The sequence below is a fragment of the Falco rusticolus genome, chromosome 2 (genome assembly GCF_015220075.1).
Source record: "Falco rusticolus isolate bFalRus1 chromosome 2, bFalRus1.pri, whole genome shotgun sequence".
NCBI classification, from domain to species: Eukaryota; Metazoa; Chordata; class Aves; order Falconiformes; family Falconidae; genus Falco; species Falco rusticolus.
Genome location: NC_051188.1, coordinates 88846110 through 88869141, shown reverse-complemented (window position 1 = coordinate 88869141; position 23032 = coordinate 88846110). Strand labels below are relative to the sequence as shown.

Here is a 23032-nt window from a genome sequence, read left to right as displayed (position 1 = left end):
CAAACGACTCTGCTCTTGGTTTGTGTTACAAAGGAGAAACAAAAAGCACTCAGACTTCCTCAGATGGCAGAATACCTACCCAGGCTCCGTCGGGTCCAAACAGCTCTAAAAAGTTGCCAATAAATTCTCTGGACTTTTCTTCCCATTTCTGGATGAGGTCATGGCTCTTCTCTTCTACTTTGTAAACAAATTCTTTTGATTTTTCCTCTACATTCTTGACTTTTTCTTTCACTTTGTCCACTTGGTTTTGCAAGCGATATTTCTTCTCCTGTTTTAAAAGTGTAGACAGAGATTAATATATAGGGACTTGGAAATAATTAGCCACTGACAGTTGAGAAGAAAAAAACGGCATTAATGTATTCCAATACATATGGCCTTGGTTAATTATTCACATGTTATTTTTATAAATGCAAATTTAACATTTGTGGAATGGAGTGCAGAAGGTACATATTGAAAAAACTGTCTTGTGTGATTACTGTTTAATCCACTACATGAATCTTTCCATACTTTCAAAAGTGAATGCACTTTGAAAATTATACAAATCTTGTGAAAGATACAAGTGAGAAATTAACAGCTGAAATTTAGCAGTAAGCAAAAGGCAGATCTCACTGGGCTTCCTAGCAAGAGCTAGGACTTGCAGTGGACTCACTGCTGTGTTGCCAGCTTGGATGTTAACTTGGACCAAAATGTCTCTTTCGTTTGATTTCTGTAGAGCAAAAGGAAAACTCTTTTCACCCCCAAGCCTGGCTAATACAGGAGCCTCTCGCTGCAACAAAGACGTGTGTAGGCCAGTGGCTTGTGGGCAGCAAACTTCACAGAAAAGAGAGCAAACGCCTGTTGCTAAATCCCACAGAAAGAGGGACAGAGAAGATAATGTTAGGGAGCTCTCGTTCAGCCAAGTATCTGAAGTACTTCAGGGTTAAAGTGCTTTTGTCTTGAAACATTTCTGTGTTCCGCAAACATACAGTACACCCTTGAAGGTGTAACATAGAAGCACAGATGACTATCGGCTTTTAATTTCCTGTGAACTGCATTTAATGGGCTCTTGGATTTACTTTTAAAGCAAGTACTGCTTGCTTTAAAACACAACTGCTGAGGTGTGTTTTATTCTACCTTGTTAATCACTAGAAGAAGAGTCTTTGCAGGCCACAAGGCCAAACAAAATCCTCAAGATCCAAATAAACTGAACTTACTTTGCACCTCACAGTTGACCAACCCTTCTTTTAAGGAAACCAGCACTTTTCTGCCTTGGTGAAATCCTGTGTTTTGATTTTGAAACACACACAGTCTTTGGTGCAAAGTAGTGTTTCTGCGTTTAAATTACTACAAGCTAAATAACCAAATATCAGGAGGGACTTCAGGATACATCAGTGTCTGAGACTGGGGAAAGCATACCTTATGCAACAGTATCTTAACCTCAGAGCTCTGCTAAAGGATAAATTTGAGAACCTCCAAGGCATCCAGCACGCCTTAATTTAATAGATATTTGCCATAGTGATCCTTCTGGGTGGAACGCTTAAAAGCAGGTTTTTTTAGAGGTGTGGAAGACCGGAAAAAAAAGCACAATGAAATAAATATTTATGCCCTGTGATCTGTGATTTATCTGCCAGACTTCAAAATAAGGAAAAGTAAACAAAACCCTCATGTAATGACACAATTCAGTCCTTCACAAGGGGGTTTCCCAGCTCCAGGGAAGGAGGTGGGAAGACCTGCTGTGAGCCAGCCCAATCACAAGGAAGATTTTGGTTATGTAGGTTATCTCGAGGCCTTAAGACTTGAAATAGAAAATGAAGGAAAGTAAACTTTCAGTTCTGTTAAGTGTTTACTCCACACAGGATCGTAAGGTGCAGTTCTGTACATGGAAGCTTAATAATTTGAGCCATCCCTTCAAATGGTGCTCTTGCCCTATCTATTGTGGCATCGTTTATGTACCAGCTTCCTAACATGCTTCCTCGTCTTTTAAAAGCCATTTTAGCTACCTCTGGTAATCTCACTGTTCAGCAGTTGGTTTTGGTTTTTTCCTGTTGCATTGTAGAGAAAGTTTGGGTATCAAAATTTTTGCTCTCTGTGCTGCCTTCTCACAATAGGAATAAAGAAAGAAGGTGCGTCTTGGGTGAGTGGCTGAGAAGCATGTGGTGGTGGGGTGGGCTCCTTCCTAGTGTGTCATTAGGTCGCCTACAGCTCAGTGAAGAAGGGAGAGCAGCAGCTTTGTTACAAACACAAAAGCCTAAGATGGAAGTGAAGCTGCTAATTAACAGGAGCATTTAAAACTACCCTCAGCTTACCAGTTTCTTTTAAATGAAGTTCTTGCCAGCTATTTTAAAAGCAGCAGGAGGATGATATCCTTTCTTAACCCTTACTCTTCATTCAGGGCCCTATGAGAGAGTGTTTCAGAAGCAAGTGCAGGTAGGCATACTTACATTTATAAAACTAACATTCAGTTCTTTGGCGGTGTATCCCCGTTGGAGGTTACGCCGGGCATACACATCATAGTCCCGGACAATCCTTGTGATGATATCTGATGTGGAGATACCTTCAGTCCTCTGTGTTGGTACAAACATTCCTGAGAAAAGTGGGAAAAGAAAGCCTGCTGAGAAAGCATGGCAGGACCAGACACTATGGCAGGTAGCCATAGAACACAAAAACGCCTGACCAAAGGTAAGAGATTTGCAATTCTTCCTCTCTTATTTACTAATTCTTTTCTGTCATTCCTGTGTGAGCTTAGGGAAGGCGCTAGGTTGCTATACTGTTCATTTTTCCTCGAGCTTTCAGAAAGCTAAAACTTGCCCTCTTCACAGTGTCAGCTGTGATGTGGAAGTTAAAGGAGCTCCCAAGCCAGGAATGCTAAACCTCGCAGTTGTGGCAATTCACTGAGCAGTTCTTTCCATAAGCGTAACCCTTATTTAACGTTATATAAAGGAGTCGGGGTGTGTGTGGCTTGCCATTTGCTGCTCTCCTGTGTAACTTCCACTCTTCTCTCCACTCCTGTGCTGCAGCATCTGACTCTGTTCTGCTGAGTAAAACAGAGCAGCCTCTGGTCTTGGCCAAAGCCAGGAAGTGCCTTCAGGTAAAAGATGTGTTACAATAACTGGGTAACACCCTGGAGGTGCCAGTAGCTTCTAACAGGAAAGTGAAGCGTAAGCGTAGTGTGAACAAACATGGATATACCATAGGGACTGAGAGGATGAGTCTCCACAGCCCCCATTTTGTGCCCCCCTGGCCATGTCAGTGGCTGCACAACCACTCTCCCTGTTCCGACAGATCAGTCCCTAAGAAAGCTGGTCATTTATTAATACTGATTGTATTTTTCTCAACACAGCTGAAATATATGTTGCTTTTTAATCGCTCCTCAACAAGATAGGATCACCCGAATTGTGAATGGAAGTCACAAAGGCAATAGCAGAGTGCTAGCACACCTTGGTTTAGAAATTATTTAGAGCTACAAAAAACCTACTACTATCACTTACATGTAATTGCAATATCAAGCTACCGATGAGAGCGAGCTGTGAGATAAGACTGGAAATGGCTCTGCAAAAGAAGTAGTGCTTTGTCTTAAAAGGGTGCTATAGCTGCTGGCAAATTAATCCTCATCTATTCACTTGAAGTAGGCAGGCATTGCTAGCTAATTTCACAGGGTTAGAATAAGATCTGGAGAAGGAATCAGGAAGCTTAGCAGCCTCTTGCGCCTAAACGCTATGTGGTATTTTTCCTTTCTGATTTCAAATTAATACTCTGCTAAAACATAGATTATTTTAATCATGAGCAGAGAGGTTTCCCTGCTTACAATTTTCAGGCTTGCAGCAGTCACTCAGGAAACTATTTTTGGAAGCAGTGAAACCCACTTGGAGCCAGAAGCCTTTATAGATAGAAGCTACAAGAATACATGAGAAAAATCCAAACCGTACCCTTGCTAAGCCAAAAGCAGAATTGTTTTCAAGTAGATGCACAAACCCATGTATGAGGACGTTACCTTTAGTCACTGATTTTGCTTTTGTATGCTTCATGTGTTGGAGTGATTCATATTTTACAAACTAATTGTTCACATATGTGCAGAGGTTTAGTCAGCATGCCGTTACCCAGCTCGCTGTTGTCCATATGCCCCCCCACCCACTGAAGGGAGTGGGGAAATGGGAGCCCGTGGGAAGCTACACAACAAGTGCCACGGTTCCCATCTGCTTCTCGGCTCCCCAACAATCTGATGTGGGAAAATAGGAGTACTGGAACAAAGGAAAATATGCAAATGCATCCACAGCATTGGTCTATTTAAACCAAAACCCTCTAGAAGTAAAGGGGAAATTCACTACTCTAATAATGTTGTTCTGGAGTGTTAGGACTATTACAGCACTGGATTTCAAAACTCTTCACAAATAAGGTAACATTATTCACAGTTTGTATGTAACAAAATTCAGCCATACAAGACTGAAGTCGCTTCTTCAGCATCTCGCAGTGATAGACACAGGCCAGACCACAAGTCCCTGAAGCCGTAAGTCCATACTCTATTCTGCAAAATTTTAATTTCTCATCAGGTCATGGGTGCACTGCACCTGTGCCCAACAATAGCAGAGAAGGATGTGCCAGGTGTGGGCACTCTCCAGCTCAGTCTGGTAACAATGCAGTGACACCAAAGGGCTGCACCCAACATCTTATAGAAGAAAAGCAAAATAGCTGCCTGTCCAGCATGTTCTGTGTGTCCCTCAGTGACCTGTCCTTACCAGAGATACCTTTGCTCCACTGCCTAGGGAAGTAAGCTGGTGCTGGCTCTGAAACTGTAGAACAGCAGTTCCCAAAGGAGGGTTGTGAGCCTGACACTACAGTAAGGTTTGCAAGTGGAAAAAGATCAAGAACCGCTGCTATAAAAAGCTTATTCTTTCAGCTTAGGTCAATACCTGGTCTACTCTGTCATTGTGTAACTTGAGAAGGTCACTTTGCACGACAAAATCACCATCAGACAGATTTGCTCTGGAATGTTTTTAGGCCTCCAATATACAGGTTTATGTAGACCAGGAAGAGGATGGATTTGCCAGGTTTAAAGCAGCGAGTCCAGACAGCAGGAGAAGAAAGGTATGATCAGTTCCTCCTCCTGCACTGTTCACTGTGTTAGGATAGCTGCTGCTGGTAAATAGTGCCTTAACGTTATCTCAGATTTAATTCAGCTTCCTTGAGCTGAAGAGATACAAACTCCTGATGACTTCAGCATCTTCCTGCTCAATGTAATATGGTAGTCAACCAAACTGCTGAATAGTCATGGCAAATGAATTACTGATTTAAACCCTCTGCCAGTGTAGTGAAAAGAACCCTCAGTGCAAATCAGAAATGGATCCTAATGACTCCTGAAGGCTGTCTGTGCTTGCCTGTATTCAGGACTGGGCTGTGTCAAGGAGTCATCAGTTTGCCGTTATCAACAAATGACTGAAGTTGGCTGGGCTGCTGTGGGAAATAAACTCAATTTCATCCATTCAAAGCTCTTAGCCAAGCACCCTAAAAATATTTTAAAAACCCAGATGGGACTCTTTCATAACAGATCTGAATGGCTTCCTGGGGGTTATGGCAGGACTTCAGCCAAGGACATCCTTTGTGGTTTTACGAAGTGAATCTTTCTGCTGAAGTCAGCAGTAACCTATGATTAGAGTATAAGAAAACATAGTATTATCTCTACTGCTTCTCTCCCAACAGCTGTGGTCAAAAGACCATAAAAGAATCTAAACTGAGGCTGAAAAAGAAGGTGATAAAAATGTAAAGTTGCGCTTACCTGCCTCCTTTATGTGTTTGTATACATCATCCGAGCCAGCGGAGGAGTACGGGATGTCATCGTGGGCTACAAAGTCGATCTGCCAGTGAACAGAAGAATCACAGGCCACAATCACCGAATTTTGGTTCAGTGGGGTTCCTTGTGGAGGATCATCTATTCTTCTCAACTTCAGCTGACTTGCTTTTGACATTCTCATCCTAAAGCTATCATCTAGAATATTGCCTAGATTTAGGCCTACAACTGCTGTGTTGTACGATCAGTTATGAAAGAACAGAAAGCTTGTCTCCAGAAGCACTGTCATTGATGCATTGCTCTGGCTGGCTCTGTGTGTTATTCTGTAGAAAACCTAAGACACCCATACCTGGTTTTATTGCTACTGGATGAGCTAAGTCAAGTGGCAAAGCCTTGGCTTTCAAAACCATGGAGGCAGGATTATTGATCCTGCCTCCTTAGGGCTGTGCGTATATACATGTATACTTAGTACTGTCACGCTGTTCTTTCGTCACCCAGTGATGTGGACACTAAAATATCATCCTAGTTAATTACCCTTTTGTTAAGATGTGTATATATTGCAAAACAGTAAATAGCATGTAAGAAATTCTGTCCTGCCTTTAGAGGACACATGATATTTTTACATATTTCTGGCCAATTCTTGCACCAGTTAGCATTAATAAGAAGCATGCCTTTAACATTACTTTAGTCACTACATGACAACTTTCCTGGTTCATGATCTCCTTTCTTGAAAGTCAATTTATGAGTAAGTCTTCAGTGTTATTTTGCCATTCAAAATCCCACTACAGAAACCATCTCAGCATATTGAGACAAAAAAGGCAAGACAAATACAACATTTTCTGACAAAAATGGAGGCAAGCAGTGCCATGTACCTAATCTCAGTGACTGAAATTAACTGAATTAAATAATTTGCTCCAGCGAGTAGCATTTCACACATTTGCTGTTTAAGTCTCAACTGTCAGCCTACAAAGGGGAAGGGAAGGATAAGGGGAGAAACGTACCTTATGTTTTTCAAGGAACTCGGGTGTCAGTGTCCAGGGTGCATCCCTGATGACCTCATCCACATAACGACAGTGTCTGAGGGCTTCATATCGCTCAGTTTCATTCATCACAGTGAAGCCTTTCAATTTATGAGTTAAATCATCACTGCAAACTAAAGTATAGAAATATCAACAAAATGGCTCCACACCCAGCAGAATTAGTATGACCAGCAGTTATTTCTTAATAATTCCATTAAACAGTGATTAGCTTAGCTAATTTTGGGGTGCTCCAGGGCATCTAAGAGTTCTGCTCAGGGTTGGTAGGTACAACCACAGACTTCTGAGGGATCCTTCCCTTTCTGGAGCTGCATCGAGAGCCCAAGTGAGATGATATTGTAGGACATCTCAGGTGGTACAGTATCACATATTGAGGCAACTCAATCCCACTGTAAGTGAGGATTTCATGGACTATGAAATTTCAGGGGTGATGGTCAATGCTTTAAAAAAAAAATCAAAAAGTGCTTTCTGATTGCAGTGTCGGCAATCACAGAGTGCTCACAAAGTTCATGGATCACAAGATGGTTGAGGTAGGAAGGCACCACCGGACATCACCTAATTCAACCCCCGCCTTCTCGCAGCAGAGTCAACTACAGTAGGTTGCCCAGGGCCACGTCCAGCTGAGTTTCCAAAGACGGAGACCCCTCAGCCTCTCTGGGCCTCTGTTCCCACTTTTTGTTCTTATGTAAACAATGCTCTAAATTGCAGCAGAACATTTTCCATCGGTGTTTATTTAGTGAGAAACTAAGTCATGGCTGATTTTATAGGAATCTGTCTCTGAGTTTAGCTTGAATTAAGCACGTTTCATAGAAAGAGAAGTAAGGCTTGTGCCATGTTCAAGTGGGAAACTAAAGAAGGAAGCCCTGTGGAAAGGACTCAGAGAAGCCGTATGCTCTCCATGGAGAGTGTGGATGAGTAGAGCAGAATTAAAAGTCCAGAAATTCTGCATCTTTAGCACTTGATGTGCCAATACTTTGTCACATTGCTTTTAAAATGAGGGGAAGCAATGTCCATGTTACCAGAGGATTACAAAAGTTAGGTATTATCTTTCTACCCACACAACACTGTGTAAAACATGGTGACCTGTCCCCACAAGTGTAACTGCCCAATATTATATAGCTACAACAGTCATTTGATACCCCACATGAAATAATGCATTTACAGCTGGGTTGACAGTGGTTGTCCTTCACCACAGGTTAAACCAGTGCCTTTGGATCTCACTCATCTGTAACATTGGGACAAACAGTAAATATACTTGACAAATGATAAATGCAACATTATTAGTGCTGCAGGGAAGTGTGAGAGCAGCCCTACAGCTGCTGCTTCTTTCTAACTTGAAAACATCAACCTATCAGGCAAGGCACTAGCAAAGATGCAGTCTTTTCTGAGATCTAAAATGGATGTTCTTGTTGTGATGGTCTTTAAAGACCTTTAAAGTAGGAAAAATGTAGGAAGGCCCTGGAGTTCGTGCAAAATTCAAAGCCAGATAATAATATACATATGAATTTCAGCTAGCAAAATGCTACTCCATCCTATGATGTCATTTTTTATGCCTGCTGACAAGAAATTTAATGGAGATCAAAGCATCTTGATTAGAAAGATCCCTTCTGAGATTGTATTTATATTTATTTACAGCCTTTATGTCATCTTAAAGCTACCCTCTCCTGGAACAAAGGGTCTACTAAAATTATTGTAAAATAGTAATTTTTGTTTGAATTCTGTACAAAGGTTTGATTTTATTTTTTGATTACTGTTTGTTCACGTACAATGCAGACACAGTATCTATTTCCTTTTGATTCTGTCATACTGCTCTAATGACTGATCTGGGAAAGTATAAATATCTATTTTTTTAAAAATTCTTAGCTTCAAAAAATTGTCTTCACAACAAGAAATAGAAGAGGTTGGTTGTGGTGCCCACAAAGACACAGGACACCAGTGCTTTGGCAGCACAAATTGTATGTGGGCGTGGAAAGGTGCCCATTTTTTAAACATGCTAAGACACAGTGTCTTTCTGGGAGAAGGTGCGGATGAGGGCTGGCTGCTCTGTCCTTCACTCCAAAACTAAGGGCAAAGTGAAGCTATGACATGAATTTCAAAGGAGCCATGCTTTTGCCCCAGAACCCCTTCCTGAAGTGGGACTCACCCACCCCTGCCCCCTTTAAAAGCAACAATAAAACCTATATAACTTGATGTAACTTGCATTTTTTTTAAACTTCACAGTCTCGCACCTCCACTTGCTTCTTCTGCAAGCTATCTGGCTCAGCAGAAAAACAAGAGAGTCCTAAATGTTTGCTTCATAACAAAGGGATGTCTCCTTTCCCTCCCAGGAAGCTCCATGGGAATTGCCACAAGTCATTAAGACTAAAACCAAAAAGTGTGTTTACAAGGAGAGTTTGCTGTTCCTTTACATTGGGTCTTCCCCACACACCACCCCCACCCCGCCCTGCCCCCTTTCAACTCATTTGGGACAAAGATGCAAAATAATGCATAAAGTGTCTGAAGGTTGCATTCACATTTGCTTTATCATCACTGCTGCAAGCATTTCAGCTGCTGAAGGTTGCTGTGAAATGTTTACATGAGGCGTATCTGAACCGCAGAGGTGCAGGAAAACTGGAACCGAAATGCATGTTTATAAGGCCTCACGAGAGTAGGGCTTGCACAGGCAGCTAGGCAGGAAAAAACAACCCTCCAGCGACTCCTCAGGCACGTACCAACTGCTGAAGAGCTGTTAGCCAGCAACACTGCAAAAAGGTAAGGTATTCGTAGCAAAACAATCTGGTAAGAAAGTAACCTGCCCAGGGACACTTGTGAGCTGGAAACTATGTTCAAATCATGACCTACATTTGGGTCTCCAATGATAACGGGCTGGATTTAGCTTCTCTGCTGATGTTGAAGGTTGGGTCTGCACACACAGTACTGACCTGGCAGCCAGGGGCCAGGGGCTGTGCCTGGCTGGTGGAAGGACTGAGGAGCCAGAAATAAATGAGTGGTTGATCTCATTCACTCATCTCAATCTTTTAACAATTTTGAGCGAATAAATGAAAAAGGTAAATTATTCATATGGTGCTATTCTAAGCTCAGAGTCATGCAGGCACCTGCTTTAACTAGAATGGGAATTGTGCCTGTGCTGCTGAGGGCGGAATTTGACTTTTACTTTAATTGATGCAATTGTAAGACGTAATTCAAGGCAAATCACCTATGGAAAGCCCCCAGAGTGAAAGCAGCATTCAAAGTCATTGCGTATAACCAGCTGGGGGTGTGAGCATGGCAATAATTCTCTGATACTGAAGCACAGAAGCAAAAATCCAGTGCAATAAATAACTCTGATCTTACCTCCTACTAATAAGTAGCTATTTGGGAATAGAGTTTTGGCTTGCATAAGAGCTCTAGCGTGGCCAGAGTGGAAGAGGTCAAATATCCCATCTGCATACACTCTGACGGGTCTGTCAGCTGTGAGCAAAGAAACATAACAGTGATTTTTCAGACATAAAACAAGTTGCGTTTTATTCTACTGGTCAGCTTTCTGTTCCCAGATCAGATGAGATTTACCCCAGTTCTGATGTTCAAAAGCACTACGGGTGAACTCACAGTGTTTTATCCCACTTGTTACTTGTTCTTCTCTGTACTCTCTGCTGTTTTCTCTCAGACTTATCCTATTTATTATCATCCATCATCCCTGTATTCTAATTTAGCAAAAATGTCATCTTCCTGCCTCATTCAGAGTTCCACCATATGTCTTGTTCTTTCCTCTCTGCCTTTCTAGTCAGTTCTGCCTTCTGGATTTTTTCAATTTTTTCCTTATTTCTTCCTATCACCTATTTTCATCCCTTCTTGTCTGTGACTTTCTTTTTTTCCACAGCTTACCATTGTAAAAATGTATTGCTTACCTCTTCAACATAAACCTTTCACTTCCCTTCTTTCATACAACCCCCAAGCCCTTCTCTCTAATGAGCCTATCATTTCTTTTTCTCACCATCCTCCTGCTATCACCCTTATAACTCTTGCTTTCTGTACAACATCTCCAGCAGCAGCTCCAGCCTCCATGGACTGTGCTTCAGCGCTAGAGAGAGATGTCTCTGCCATCAGGACATCCAAGGTCCACAGCAGAACATTGTTCCTTGCAGAGCTGACCGGAAAACTGGAGCTTATCCCTATAAAGTGTACATACTTTAAAAGCTTATTTTAAATAAGTAAAATAAGTAAACGAGGGCTTTTTTTAAACAATGTCTTGGAATTTAGGGGAGCTGAAGTATGTATATTTAGGACTTTATGTGAAATCATCCCTTTTTCCCTGCCCAATCACGAATGTCCAGATAAAGAAACTGGGCATGATTTCTATGCAAGGGGCAAACGACCTTTTAAGGCCACTGAAGGTCTGGTGTGATCAACAAGAACATCAGTGAAAGAAGAGCTTCCCAGCATACAGAGGCAGTATGGGAAGAGAATCCAGGAGGTAGCCACAACAAAACACACAATTTTTAGGCTGGCTGGAGTGGGCTGGCATGCCTTTCTTCTGACCAACATGCAGATATCCACAAAAACATCAAACTCTAACACTGAAATGTTTTCTCTCATTGTTTCTCTAACAGAAGATAATGATCCTGTAGCTGCTAGTTTCTTTCCCATTACCGGACAGCACCAGATAACAGGCTGGCTTTTCTGATTCCAAGTGGAAGGCACAAGTGAGCCTTCCGCTCAAGAAAAAAACAGAGGTTTTTAAGGGAAAGCCTGTGCTTTGGAAGTGCCCATGGTCCTGCTGATGCAGCTTTCTACACATACCTGGTGTTCCCAGGCGAGCTTGTGCAATGGTTAGCTTCTCATGAGGGGCTTGGCACTGACAACTTATTTCATCTGCAAATGGAGCAGGTGCCATCGAAGTCTGGCAGGAGGAAAAAAACAAAGTAAATTTATTTTTTCCATCAAGTGGTTAAAAAAGAACCATTTGACTGTGGCAGGATGCTGTAACCAGGCTTAATGCTGTTTTTTTCTCTGGGGATTTTTGCTTTTTGGTCACCCCTGAGCATACACAATTCATGCAAGGTAAAATGATGAGGAAAATAAAGCTTTCCAAACACATCATGCAACCTAGATCTTTGTCTCTGTTGAGAAACTGAAGCATTTTTGAGATGGGTGCAGGTATATAATTTTTCTGTTTGCAGAACAAAGTCAGGTTTGTTGCCTCAAGCAGTTTAGTCCTTGGTTTGGTCTCAATGACTCCAAACGCCCAAGATGCAAAACGTGTTCTGCTACCTACAAATAATAGCTGTAAAAATTAATTGGGATTTAGAAAGCTGCAAATGAACCACCTCTTCACAAGCACCAGTTCCTTCCACTGGTATCAGTACAGATAACTGGAGACTGCAGGTTGTTTTGTTGTGGTTTTAGTCAGAATGTTGTATAGTTTTGAGAAGCCATTCAAATTAAAGGCAAGGATGCAGCCAAAAGTCCCACCTAACTAGAGCTAACTGAGCTACAACTCCTTTCTCTGGTCTGACACATACGGTAACAGTACTAAAATGGTCTAACTGTGATCAGAGCACCACAAGGGTACTTGCTCTGAAGAGCTTAGAACCTAAAGATACAAGAGACAGAGTGAGGATGTATAAAGAATGATGTGGCATTATCTGTCAGGAAACTTGATTACAGAAATTGTATTTTCTGTCAATGCTTATGTAGGAAGTTATCAGCAATCAGAACCTCAGGTATTTATTATCCGCCATATGATCTGATATGAAAAAACATGCTTCTACTGCTCTCGGCTTGATATATTTATGAAATCATAGCCGAGTTTCGGTTTGCTTTGTTTTTTTGAGATGAGGTGGTGGTTGAGACAAGCCAAAGGAAATCTACTACTTACTTTGCCTCCACCATGATTTAACTGGGACTGCGTGGCCTTGCAGCTGTGGCTTGGCGAGGTTTTGACAGTGACCACTTCTGTGATGTGCAGTTGTCATACCAGTTTGAGCACCCAAGGCTGATCATAATAGAATGTCTCTTTTACACTTTTTTTCAGCTTTTAGATGATGAATGCTTAATCACTGAGCATTTATTTTCTTTAGTATCTCTGAGACAGTTTGAGGCGTGATGCCTAATTGCTGCTGACCTCTGGACTTGTTGCACTGAAAGCTCAGAGGACAGTAGTAAAACAGCAACAAAGACTTGAAGATTCATATCCAGCTCTTTCTGCTGATTCACTATTCATTTTGTTTACCGAAAGCACTAAAATTTTATGTTGATTTCTTTTTTTTTCTTCCATTTTTCTTTCCTTTTTTTTTTATAATCTCAAATGTGGCAGGAAATCATCATAATTAGTATCTTAGTGATGAAAATCACAGCATCTCTGCACAGACCAGGTTAAAAAATGGAGAAACTATGACCAAGTCCAAGTTTCTGTCTGGGTGTCACAGACGGTAACTGTTCATCGGGCCACCCATGCTGCACAGTGTAGAACATTACACATAATCATACTGTGCCAGCTCCTTCCTTTATTTTCTAAACACTGTCTTTTTGCTTCTGGCTTTGTGATCACTGTGTGCTAACCTGTCTTTTTATCCCCAAGCAAGGTCAAGTTACACGGCAGCCTATACAGCCTGATTCCTGCTGGGATAAAGAGGAAGGCAGAAATGTTAAAACAATAATGGCTATGGTCTAAGGCCTGCAACTGGTAATCAGATCCTAGCTTGGCAGAGGCTGTTTCCTTGGAGATTATTTGAAGAAAATAGGCCTGTTTTGCAGGAAGATATTTTTTTCCCCCACCAGGCAAACACAGTGGTGCTTTTCATCCATGAATGCCTTTGCAACACCAAGATTTTTCATTTGGTCTCTGCTCAATGGAGAACAACCTCTGTTAGCTTCCCATCGGTCCAGCTTTTGTAAACGCTCATCATTAAAGCTTGCTTTATGGCTGAGGGCTTAAAACCAGAGCTGTCAATATACCCATTACTCTGTGACCTCTCAGTCACTGGATATGAAAATACAAGAAATACAATAGATTAAAATCTGCAATACTCTATCAAAGCCACATAGAGAAATGCATAAATACCATGTGATGACAGATGAAGGGAAATGCAGCAACAGCTTCTCAATGAGTACCCAATGCTATTTTGTTTTATCTGGCCTAGAAAAAATGTGACTGAGCTTAACAAAAACATGAGTAAGCTGAGACCATTCAGTTTCTATAGAAAAGCGTAAGATAGAACATTTCAATAAATTATTACAAATGAAATAATTTATCAAACCTCTTCCAGTTAATATAGAATTACTTGTATTCTTTCCAGTTTCTTGTCAGTAATAACTGGAATTAGGAGAGGACAGCAAGTAATATATATAGCAGCTTCTTCATTTTGGTTAATCCATTAAAGTAGTTTTAGAAGTTTGTTATAGTCTTGCCAATAATCAGATGGTTAGACAAAGACTTTGTGCAAATGTACTTCTGTCTTTCTCTGACAGATTTTTCCCTTCATCTGTGCCTTCATTATTTTCTATGCATTTGCATTTTGCGATTCGTCAAGCAAGTCAAATTAGCCTTGTGTTTTGGACCAAGGTAAGCTTCTGAGATCTGCATCACCCTGTAGCAGGGTGCTCTATAGCCTAAGTGTGAGTTCAGTAATGAATTATCTCATTTTGTTTCTTCAGCACCTGCCGCCTCCTTGTATTATTCTTGTACTGGAAGCTTCAGTAAATTTATCCATAGTCACCTATTCCCTGCTTCTCCCTTTCCTCCTTTCAGTCACGTTTTCCAGGCTGAAGAGCTTTACCTCATTTATTTGTCCTTGAATGGAAGCTGGTCCACAACTCCAATTATTTTTGTTGCCCTTCTGTGTTAACTGCAAGGTGGTTTATACAGTGTTTGAACTGATAACACTTCCAGTTTCTAAAGCTTTAATTGCTAGGAATAGAAAATTATTTACATGGTGCTCACACTTTGTGGTTATCTTTGATGACGAAAGCACCTTACATCTAGTGTCAGCAGGGAGACATTACTTTCATTTAAGCAGTCCAAATGCCACACAATTACTGTATTATTAATATGTGATGTCTAGAGAAAGCCTATTACATGTCGTAAATGAGAAGTCATTGTAATATTAGGATTCATTAGTGATATTTACTTCAGAAGATGTTAAAAAACTCTTGCAATGCAAGTCCTGTTTCCTGGGAATGAAGATGCTGCATTCAATTATAATTAAATTCATTTCCTAAAAATGAATGTATGCAAAAAATTTTATCCAGTAACTGCTGCATATCAGAAGACATTCATTCCATGACAAGTTTAAATAAGTGTCTTATTTGCATTCTCACAAATTTGCAAAATAACTGAATGATGATCAACAAACTCCAAGACATTAAAAGATGGGAGGTAGGTAAAGGGGACTTTCTACCAAATGCCTCACAGCTCCATTTGTACCCAGTAATGTCAGTGTAACTCCCAACTATACATAATGAGACAGTAGCCCAGAGAGAAGAGTAGAGCGTGGTAGGCAGCCCCAAGCTGGCTCTGTGGCAGGGATACTTTATGAAGAAACCCTCCATGACAGCTAGAAGCAGCTTATTTTCAGGTGTATCTTGGGGCTGCCGTTTTATTATCACTTCACAGTCTCTTAAGCTGTCATAGCCATTTAACTTAGCTGCTAGTCAGCAAATAAACATTCATAGCTTGTGTTTCCAATGGATTAAAAGGGAAGTGGTCAGTGATTTGCAGAGGAACAGGAGTCATACCACCGAAATAACAAGTCAGAATCATAAGCAACTCCACACCCTCTCTTTTGCTTACAGCCTGTACTAGGAAATAATTAGTTGTGCTATTGTTTGTCTTCTGTATGATTGGTTGTTGGGTTGGGTTTTTTTACACAGCAGCAAGGAAGACAGAAATACTTTCATAAATGGGCAAATGTAGACCCATCTATGCCATAGTCCACCTGCCATTATAACTCTGCCTGCAGGGTACCGCATGCAACATGTGCTAATGGAAGGAGCTACTCCGTCGTTGATTTTTTTCTTTTATTTTGATTCGCACAGCTATACTACCTCCTGCGCCACATGACACAGAGAAAAACATCCTCTTGGTACAGAGAATGGTTGTATTGTCATCTAAGATTTTGCTGTCCACAGAGGTCTAAGAAAATTTCAGATCTTGATCCAGTACAACTACACAGGGAAAGCTTGGTAGAACAGGCTGGACCTGTGCTTATAAAACAATTAAGCTGGCAGGCAAATTCTGTGGGAGGTCTGATGCTTTTATCTCAGAGGCAGTATTTAAAACTGATAACTGATTTCACAGGAACAAACCACCTGTGTGTTTGGACTCATATGAAGAAAGATTATTTGGGGAACCTGCTCCTGACGTTGGCAAACAGTAATTACAGAGCAAGAAACGCTGACATCAGTTTTAAGGAACACTGAAGAGAAAACCACTATGATTGAGAAGGAACCAAAAATACGTGCTGAGTTTCTTAAGTATGAATACTCTTTGCAGATGGAAAGACCATGTTAAGGACTACCAAGGTCTTCTCTTAGAGTTCAGGGAGTGAATGTCGTGGAAAATGAAAATCATGTTGTCTCATGTATTACCTTTAGTAACATTGATCCAAAAAGGTAAATTTATGAGCAATTCAGTTGTAATTGAATGTTACTGCTGGGTGCCTCCAGGTACATTTTTCACAAACAGTTCCAATATTAATGCACGTATCAGAAGAAAATCTAGTCTGTTCTCCCACAGTTCTACTGACTCAGGGAGGTAGATGTAAACTAAAAATAAGGTAAACCAACCCAATAAGAACAATAACTTTTTAAAAAAGTAACTGTTTTGCAAGCATTCCAAACTGCCTTATTCTCAGTTGCTCTTTCTGGGCTTTATCTTCTATCAAATATACTTTGTTCATCATTAGTATTAAGTCAGTAACAATTAAGTGCAAGGTGCAATTACAAATTGAAGATATAATGGAAGATGCTTCCACTGCCTTTTCAAGAAGCACAATGATGCATATATGTACAGATGCATAATTACGAAATTAGAACAACTATTATATAATCTAGTCTAATATTTGCAAAAGGCCAGAGAACTTCATGACAAGATTCCTGTGTGACAGCCATGACTTTTGACTGAACTGGAACACATTATTTAGAAAAGAAAATCCATCCTAGAGGTAGGACAAGCCCCAAGTCAAGCACAGCGCAAGTGAAAGAACTGCCGATGAAGCACCTCAATCTCCATGAACACCAGCTGGAAAAGTGACCCTAAACTAGCAACTTACCCACCTGAGCCTGCTCCCCTGGCACTGCTGGAAGGAGCCCTGCATACAAGTGATCCCAGGCAGGACTCTGTGGAAGAACAAACTGCAGCTAAGGCAGCATGCAGCCCGTGAGCTTAGATGTCCTGCTGGCTAGAGACTTAGCCAAGCTGTCAGATATCCCAGCACTGAGAAGCGATATGCAGTATTTCAGGATAAAGAAGTATGCAGCACCCTCAACAGGGCACTGGTTACCAAGTAGCAGCCTGCAGACGCCCTCACAGAATGAGCAAGTTGCAATGGGACTGCAGAACCAAACTGGCTGTAGTGCATTTGCAATTCAAAGCTGAATGGCAGGTGCTTGCTGGCCCACAAGTAATGCTGCAGGTTGGCCATCGTCAACAGACCAAAAATGTGTAACCACTGCTCTAATGCCACTCTGTGTTTTATTGATCAATCTAGAAACTAGAGATAATGTCAGTTCCTATGATTTGGATTTCTAATACCCGTTTCTTTTTACTTGTACGTTACTATGCACACCTGACATACGGCCAAAAGGATCTAACTTCAGCTTTAACAGAGGCAAGGGTTAATCTACTGAAATCAACTGAGTTGTAGCTAAGCTACTGGATGAATCTGGCCTGGTATTCAGTCTCTGTGTGTGCTTCTACATAAAGATACTTAACGTCTATCAGATGTAGGCCAGCATTTTGTATAAACCATTACTTAGAGAAAAAAACCCCATCCTTTTTTTCCCTCCCGCGCGGGAAGCAAGTACTCTCTGCAGTTCCCCAGCTGGCAGGCAGAAGCACCCTGGGAAGAATTATTTTCCCACAGAGAGTACACTGGGCTTCTCTACCAGATCCCTCATTCATCCAGCTCCTTTCACAAGAGCTTTTCACCTTATGCCATCTGTCTACATGTGTGTAGGAAAAGAACGCAGATTACGTGGAAACAAAGGTATTACGCGGAAACATTGGGATAGACAGTTCTGGCAGCGCTGCGTGTCTGTGCACAATCCTGGATGTGTGGTTATACGCTACACGTTCTTCTTGCCTGTGTAGTTAGTATTGGGTCCTGTATTCTGTATTTCTTCTGCTCCACGTCCATCTATATGTTAGGTTTCTTTTTCCATTTTATACATACATTAAGTTATAATGTTTTTGTTTTGGAGAAGGGAGCAGACAGAATCTCTTTACAATGGTTTTCTACTCCTTTTTAAAGGATATGATAGAAACCTTCATAGTAATGACAACAGCACAATTTAAGAAATTAGTAATATTCTCCTAATAAAACCTGCTTCTAAAATAGCATTGCATATACGCATTTGCAAGCAGGGAATGCAATACATAGAATGTAATGTTTTCTCCCTGTGTTTATGTGTTGTTTGTGAATCTTGCAAAAATATCTGTAGTTCTGAATATCTGATGAATACATATTACAACATGTTTTTGCAGAGACTATGGCATTTCAGAACATATACAAACTGCATGTCCTTTGATGCAGTAGAAGGAAATCACAGCAGATTTTTGGCATCAAGAGGCAATTATTTATTTAAGTGCAGCAAAGATCGCTGCATGTCCCCAAGTGGAAACCACGTTTGGCATGCTTTTATGGGTTTGTGCTTTTATGTAGTAGCCAACGTTTACGAAAATTAAAATTAATCCAGAGTAAACACCAAACTTGTAAAGGACCAAAAAGATATTTGGTCAAATAAAGTAATTTTGGGTTCCTTAAATGTAAGGCTATTTACATATACATTTATGCTTAGTGCCATGTTGAAGTAAACAGATGGCAGACTCCCTAAGTCGTAACATCACGTGAGCAAGAAACAGATGCATGTGACACTTTTTACCCGCAATAAAACCCCCTAAATTCATCATTAGCCCCTCTGATTAAAACTGCATATGCCTTTCAGTGATACAGGAAAAATAAATATGAAGAGCTATGGAAGTTCATGAAAATATCTGAAATAATTCCAGAGGTTGCATCAGACCCTCTTGAAACTCTGTTTGCAAATACAAAAGGAGTAAGGCAACCAGAATGAAAATATAGGAATGCAAGGCATGCCCACTTCTATTGCAATTACTTCAAATTTTGTGCTTAACATTTCATTGCTTAACAGCAGCAACAAGGAAATTGTTTAAAGGAGCCTAGTGCTCCTTTGAAACCATTATGCAGCTAGCTCCAGTGAGTGAAAGTACCGAAGCATGCTCCTCTACCCTTCAATAACACAACATTTTTTCAAATATACTTTAATAATTTGAAAAATGAAATCAATGTACTTTCATTTCTTCCAAAAAAAATCAATAAAATAAACAAAATGGCTAAAGCAGCTGATACCTAAAATGATGTGGGAGCTGTGATCATCATTTGTACCTGAATCACATTATCCAAAATATTGTAGATTCAGTGGCCCTGAGATACTTGATCCTTAATTCCTGTTGAATTGTAAAAGTCTGTAGCCTCTGAATCTCAAGACAAGTATAAATCTGGCCATGGGAGGAGGCACTAGGATTGCCAGAGTGAACATCAGATGGCCCTGATGCTTACAGTGCCTTGGCAGAACATGTTTTATCTGCCATATGGATAGGTCCTAAGTCTCCAGCTAGTCTGTCCTTGCAATGGTGATGCTAAGCAGAAAAAACTAGTTGGGTATTTCCACACAGGGCCCCAATGCCATTTCCTGCACAGGAAAATGGGATCTGGCCGCAGCTTGAGCTGCCTGAGAACAGGTGTCCAGCAGTAGCATGGATGCCACCTAACCATGACCTTGGGAACAGTCCGGTCAGTATTCCTGGGATCATATTACTAAGGAGACAGCAGACAAAGCAAAAAGCACCTATCTGCTTCTTTAAGTCTTCTTGAAGATAGATTCACTTTAAATTAATGAAAACTGCTGTTTAATTCCTGCCTGGCCCTCTATCCACCAACATCCCCACAAGCACAGGCCAAACAAACTGTCGAACTGTCTACTCCCTCTTCTCCCCTGTAGTTCATCTTGGCTAATTCAGGTGGCTTTCTGCTCAGCTGGCTTCTTAAGATTCCTCAAGTTGTGCCTGACTTTCCCTGTGTGTTGCAGAAGAGCCTGTGTTCCTGATTTAGGCTCAATCCCACAGTAGACTCAAAGCGCAAGTACCGCGATGGAAACTTACATTTCATTGCCCTGCATGCCCTTAGCTGACCTAACCCTAAGGACTTCAGCCAGTTTTGAAAATAAGACATCAGTACCCAGGTCCCAACAGTACCTTCCCAGATGTTCCTACTGAGGCCTGTGTTGGATGACAGAGACATGAAATACAAGGAAAAGAAGCTCTCAGCATGTTCAAGGGAAAGAGAATACCAAACAGTAGATTTTTAAGTCTGTTTTCCAGTAAGTTTCAATGTGTATTCAGTTTTGCTTTGTCTGCAGTACTGTCCTTATAAATTGCCATTGTTTCCTTTTATGAAAGACACTATCTGGAATTATCTTCCTGAGCAAAGTGTGTTGAAGTGCCTGTTTCTTTCAGGGTGAGGATTGCTAATCTTTGAAGGAGCTGCCCACACCTGGGACCAAAGTCAAACTCTTGATCCCAAGGGACATAAATAAGTTATAAAAAAAATAAGCAAATCCATTTCACATGGCTTTGTACTTACTCTTTGGTATTTCCTCCTACAGTATCTCTGCCATCCAGTTAAACTGAGAGCTTGCCTCACTTATGAGCCTTCTTAGTACAGATGCATGCAAACAAAACCTAATGCCGGGATTCCCAGGCTGAGATCCACAGCCCAGCAGCGCTCTGCAGCTTGTTGAAAGTTACCTGGGGGCAAGTGCTGTACCTTGAATGTGCAGCATGATATGTCCATTAGCGATGTTTATCCCACTTAAAACAATGAAGGTCCCTGTGGCCAAACCACAGGTATCCTAGGGTTTAAATAGGACAAGCAATGCTCACTTAAAAAAAAATGGAGGGGACAGTAATAGATGAGAAAGTGGCCTAACCCAGCAGTTCGGTCCCGACAAGAAAAGGATAAATGCACAACTATACAAACCCAGATGGGAGAAACATTATTTGTGGGGGGTTTATTCTTGATTACAAAACTGCTAAAATCACCGCTACAGATAAAGCCTTCAACTCTTAACTCGTTTGCTTCTGTGTAGTGCCTTGAGACTAAGGTACATGTGTCACTCAGAGAGAGATTTTCTTGGCATTCAGATACATGGAAGTTGAGAAAGTAAAGAAGGCAAAGATTAAGTGAGAGATGGACCAGGGGAATTGACTGAAGCACGAATGCTCATTAACACTCCATTGGTTAAGAAAACCTGAAGAGTGTCTTGGGAAAAAATTAATGGCAATTTATATCATAACAGTACTAGGCACTGGAAAACATCAGGTTTCAATACACGTTGAAACTTACCTGAGAATTGCCTTCAACATCCCCTGTTTTCCTGCTCTTTGAAGGATACAGGGGTTTTCTTTAGTCCTACTGTGACACTTGCTGCCAAGCTAGCAGACTCCATAGCCTAAAATCAGAGGATCTAGTGGCAGATATCCATTAAAAATATTCACAATTTTAAGGCCCTAAATAATAATTCCTATTTTAATGAAAAGAATGACAACCGTTTCACAAAAGAATTAGTCCCCTTTTCATTTTCTAAAATTTGAGCTAATTCTGTAGTTATATTTATTTTTCTTAACAAAGATTTCTTGTTAAAAATGAGCCTATAGTAAGAACTTGAAAGCCAGACAATTAATTTTAGAGGCATGTAATAACCAATGTACAGCATTAAAGAGTCATCTGCAAATACCACAGACTTTACTCACCACCAGTTCTATCATTCTGAGGTACCAAAGCCATCCTGAGGTCCAGGATAATAGAATGATACTAAAATGTTAACCCTCTTTCATTTATATTAATGAAGTGACTTGGTTACTGGCCACCACTGTACATGCTGCCTGCAAAGGAGTGGGATCAGAGAAAGTATTGAAAATCTTAAAAAAGATCAGATAGGAGCTTGATGTCCATATTATTAGATCATCTGTCAAGGCACGATTCACTTTAACTCTTCAGGACACCAGCTCTGAGTTCTTCTTACTTAAGACATAACTTGGCTACGCTTGCTTACATCACTCCTTATGAACATAACAAGGTACAGTGTATTGCATTATACTTTACCAAGGCAATTATTTTTTTTTGCCTGAACATAACATAGATCTGCTGACTGACAAAATACCACTTCAGAAGGACACACTTTCCATAAAATGTCTCCATTGTCCATTACTGGTACTCAGAAAGATCTAAAACTTCATAATGAATTCCTGTTTTATTCGTGTACTCCAGCTGTCACCTTAATTTCCACAGAAATTATCGTGGAATGCATGATACTGTAAATACTGGCATCATATTGTCACTTCTTTCTTTAAAATCTTTTAAAATGTCAGACTACATGGAATAATATATTCAAACGGGTTGTTATAGCTAAGCTTTTGACAGAGAAATCTTAGACAGCCTGTACGAACACACTGCAGTAACAACACGTCAGCTAACTTTCCCTATTAAAACAGCTCAAAAAGCCTTCCATGAACAAATTAACAGCCTTCTTTAAAGTTGATTCTAATTATAACACCAGCAAGTGGAAAACATTAATTTAGGTCAGCTCCAACGACTGTTACTATTTCTTGTCATATCAGAACAATGTCTCAACTATAGTGTTGGATTTAATTACTGAAGTCTGATGTTTAAATATGTTTTAATTAGGACTGTGACTGAAGTCTGGTCTTAAATGGTTTAATTCCCAGTACTAAACTGTTGCATCCATTGCGCACTTTTACACCCCGACACTGTCCCTGCATTTCTACATGTGCACAGATGTATTGTTCTTACTATTTTTCTACCACCTTGCCAATGGTGCATACCACGTGGGGGAAAGGAGCAACCATTCCCGATGGGAATATTAAAAGGTTTAAAGAAGAAACAAGGAAACATTCCAATTCTTTTAAATCAGCACACGGAAAACGGGCCGTTCT

The 23032-nt window shown here is 40.7% G+C and overlaps 1 protein-coding gene across 1 annotated transcript in view; it reads right to left on the bottom strand.

The window, feature by feature from the left end:
• PCYT1B (phosphate cytidylyltransferase 1, choline, beta) overlaps nucleotides 1-23032 on the bottom strand; it is a 32299-nt gene that overhangs the window by 8023 nt on the left and 1244 nt on the right. Inside the window, exons 2-7 of the mRNA XM_037377496.1 lie at nucleotides 11578-11677; nucleotides 10132-10248; nucleotides 6763-6914; nucleotides 5750-5828; nucleotides 2421-2563; nucleotides 80-268 (exon numbers count right to left, since the gene is read on the bottom strand). Coding sequence (XP_037233393.1) covers nucleotides 80-268; nucleotides 2421-2563; nucleotides 5750-5828; nucleotides 6763-6914; nucleotides 10132-10248; nucleotides 11578-11677 — 780 coding nt within the window. The remainder of the gene's footprint in view (nucleotides 1-79; nucleotides 269-2420; nucleotides 2564-5749; nucleotides 5829-6762; nucleotides 6915-10131; nucleotides 10249-11577; nucleotides 11678-23032) is intronic.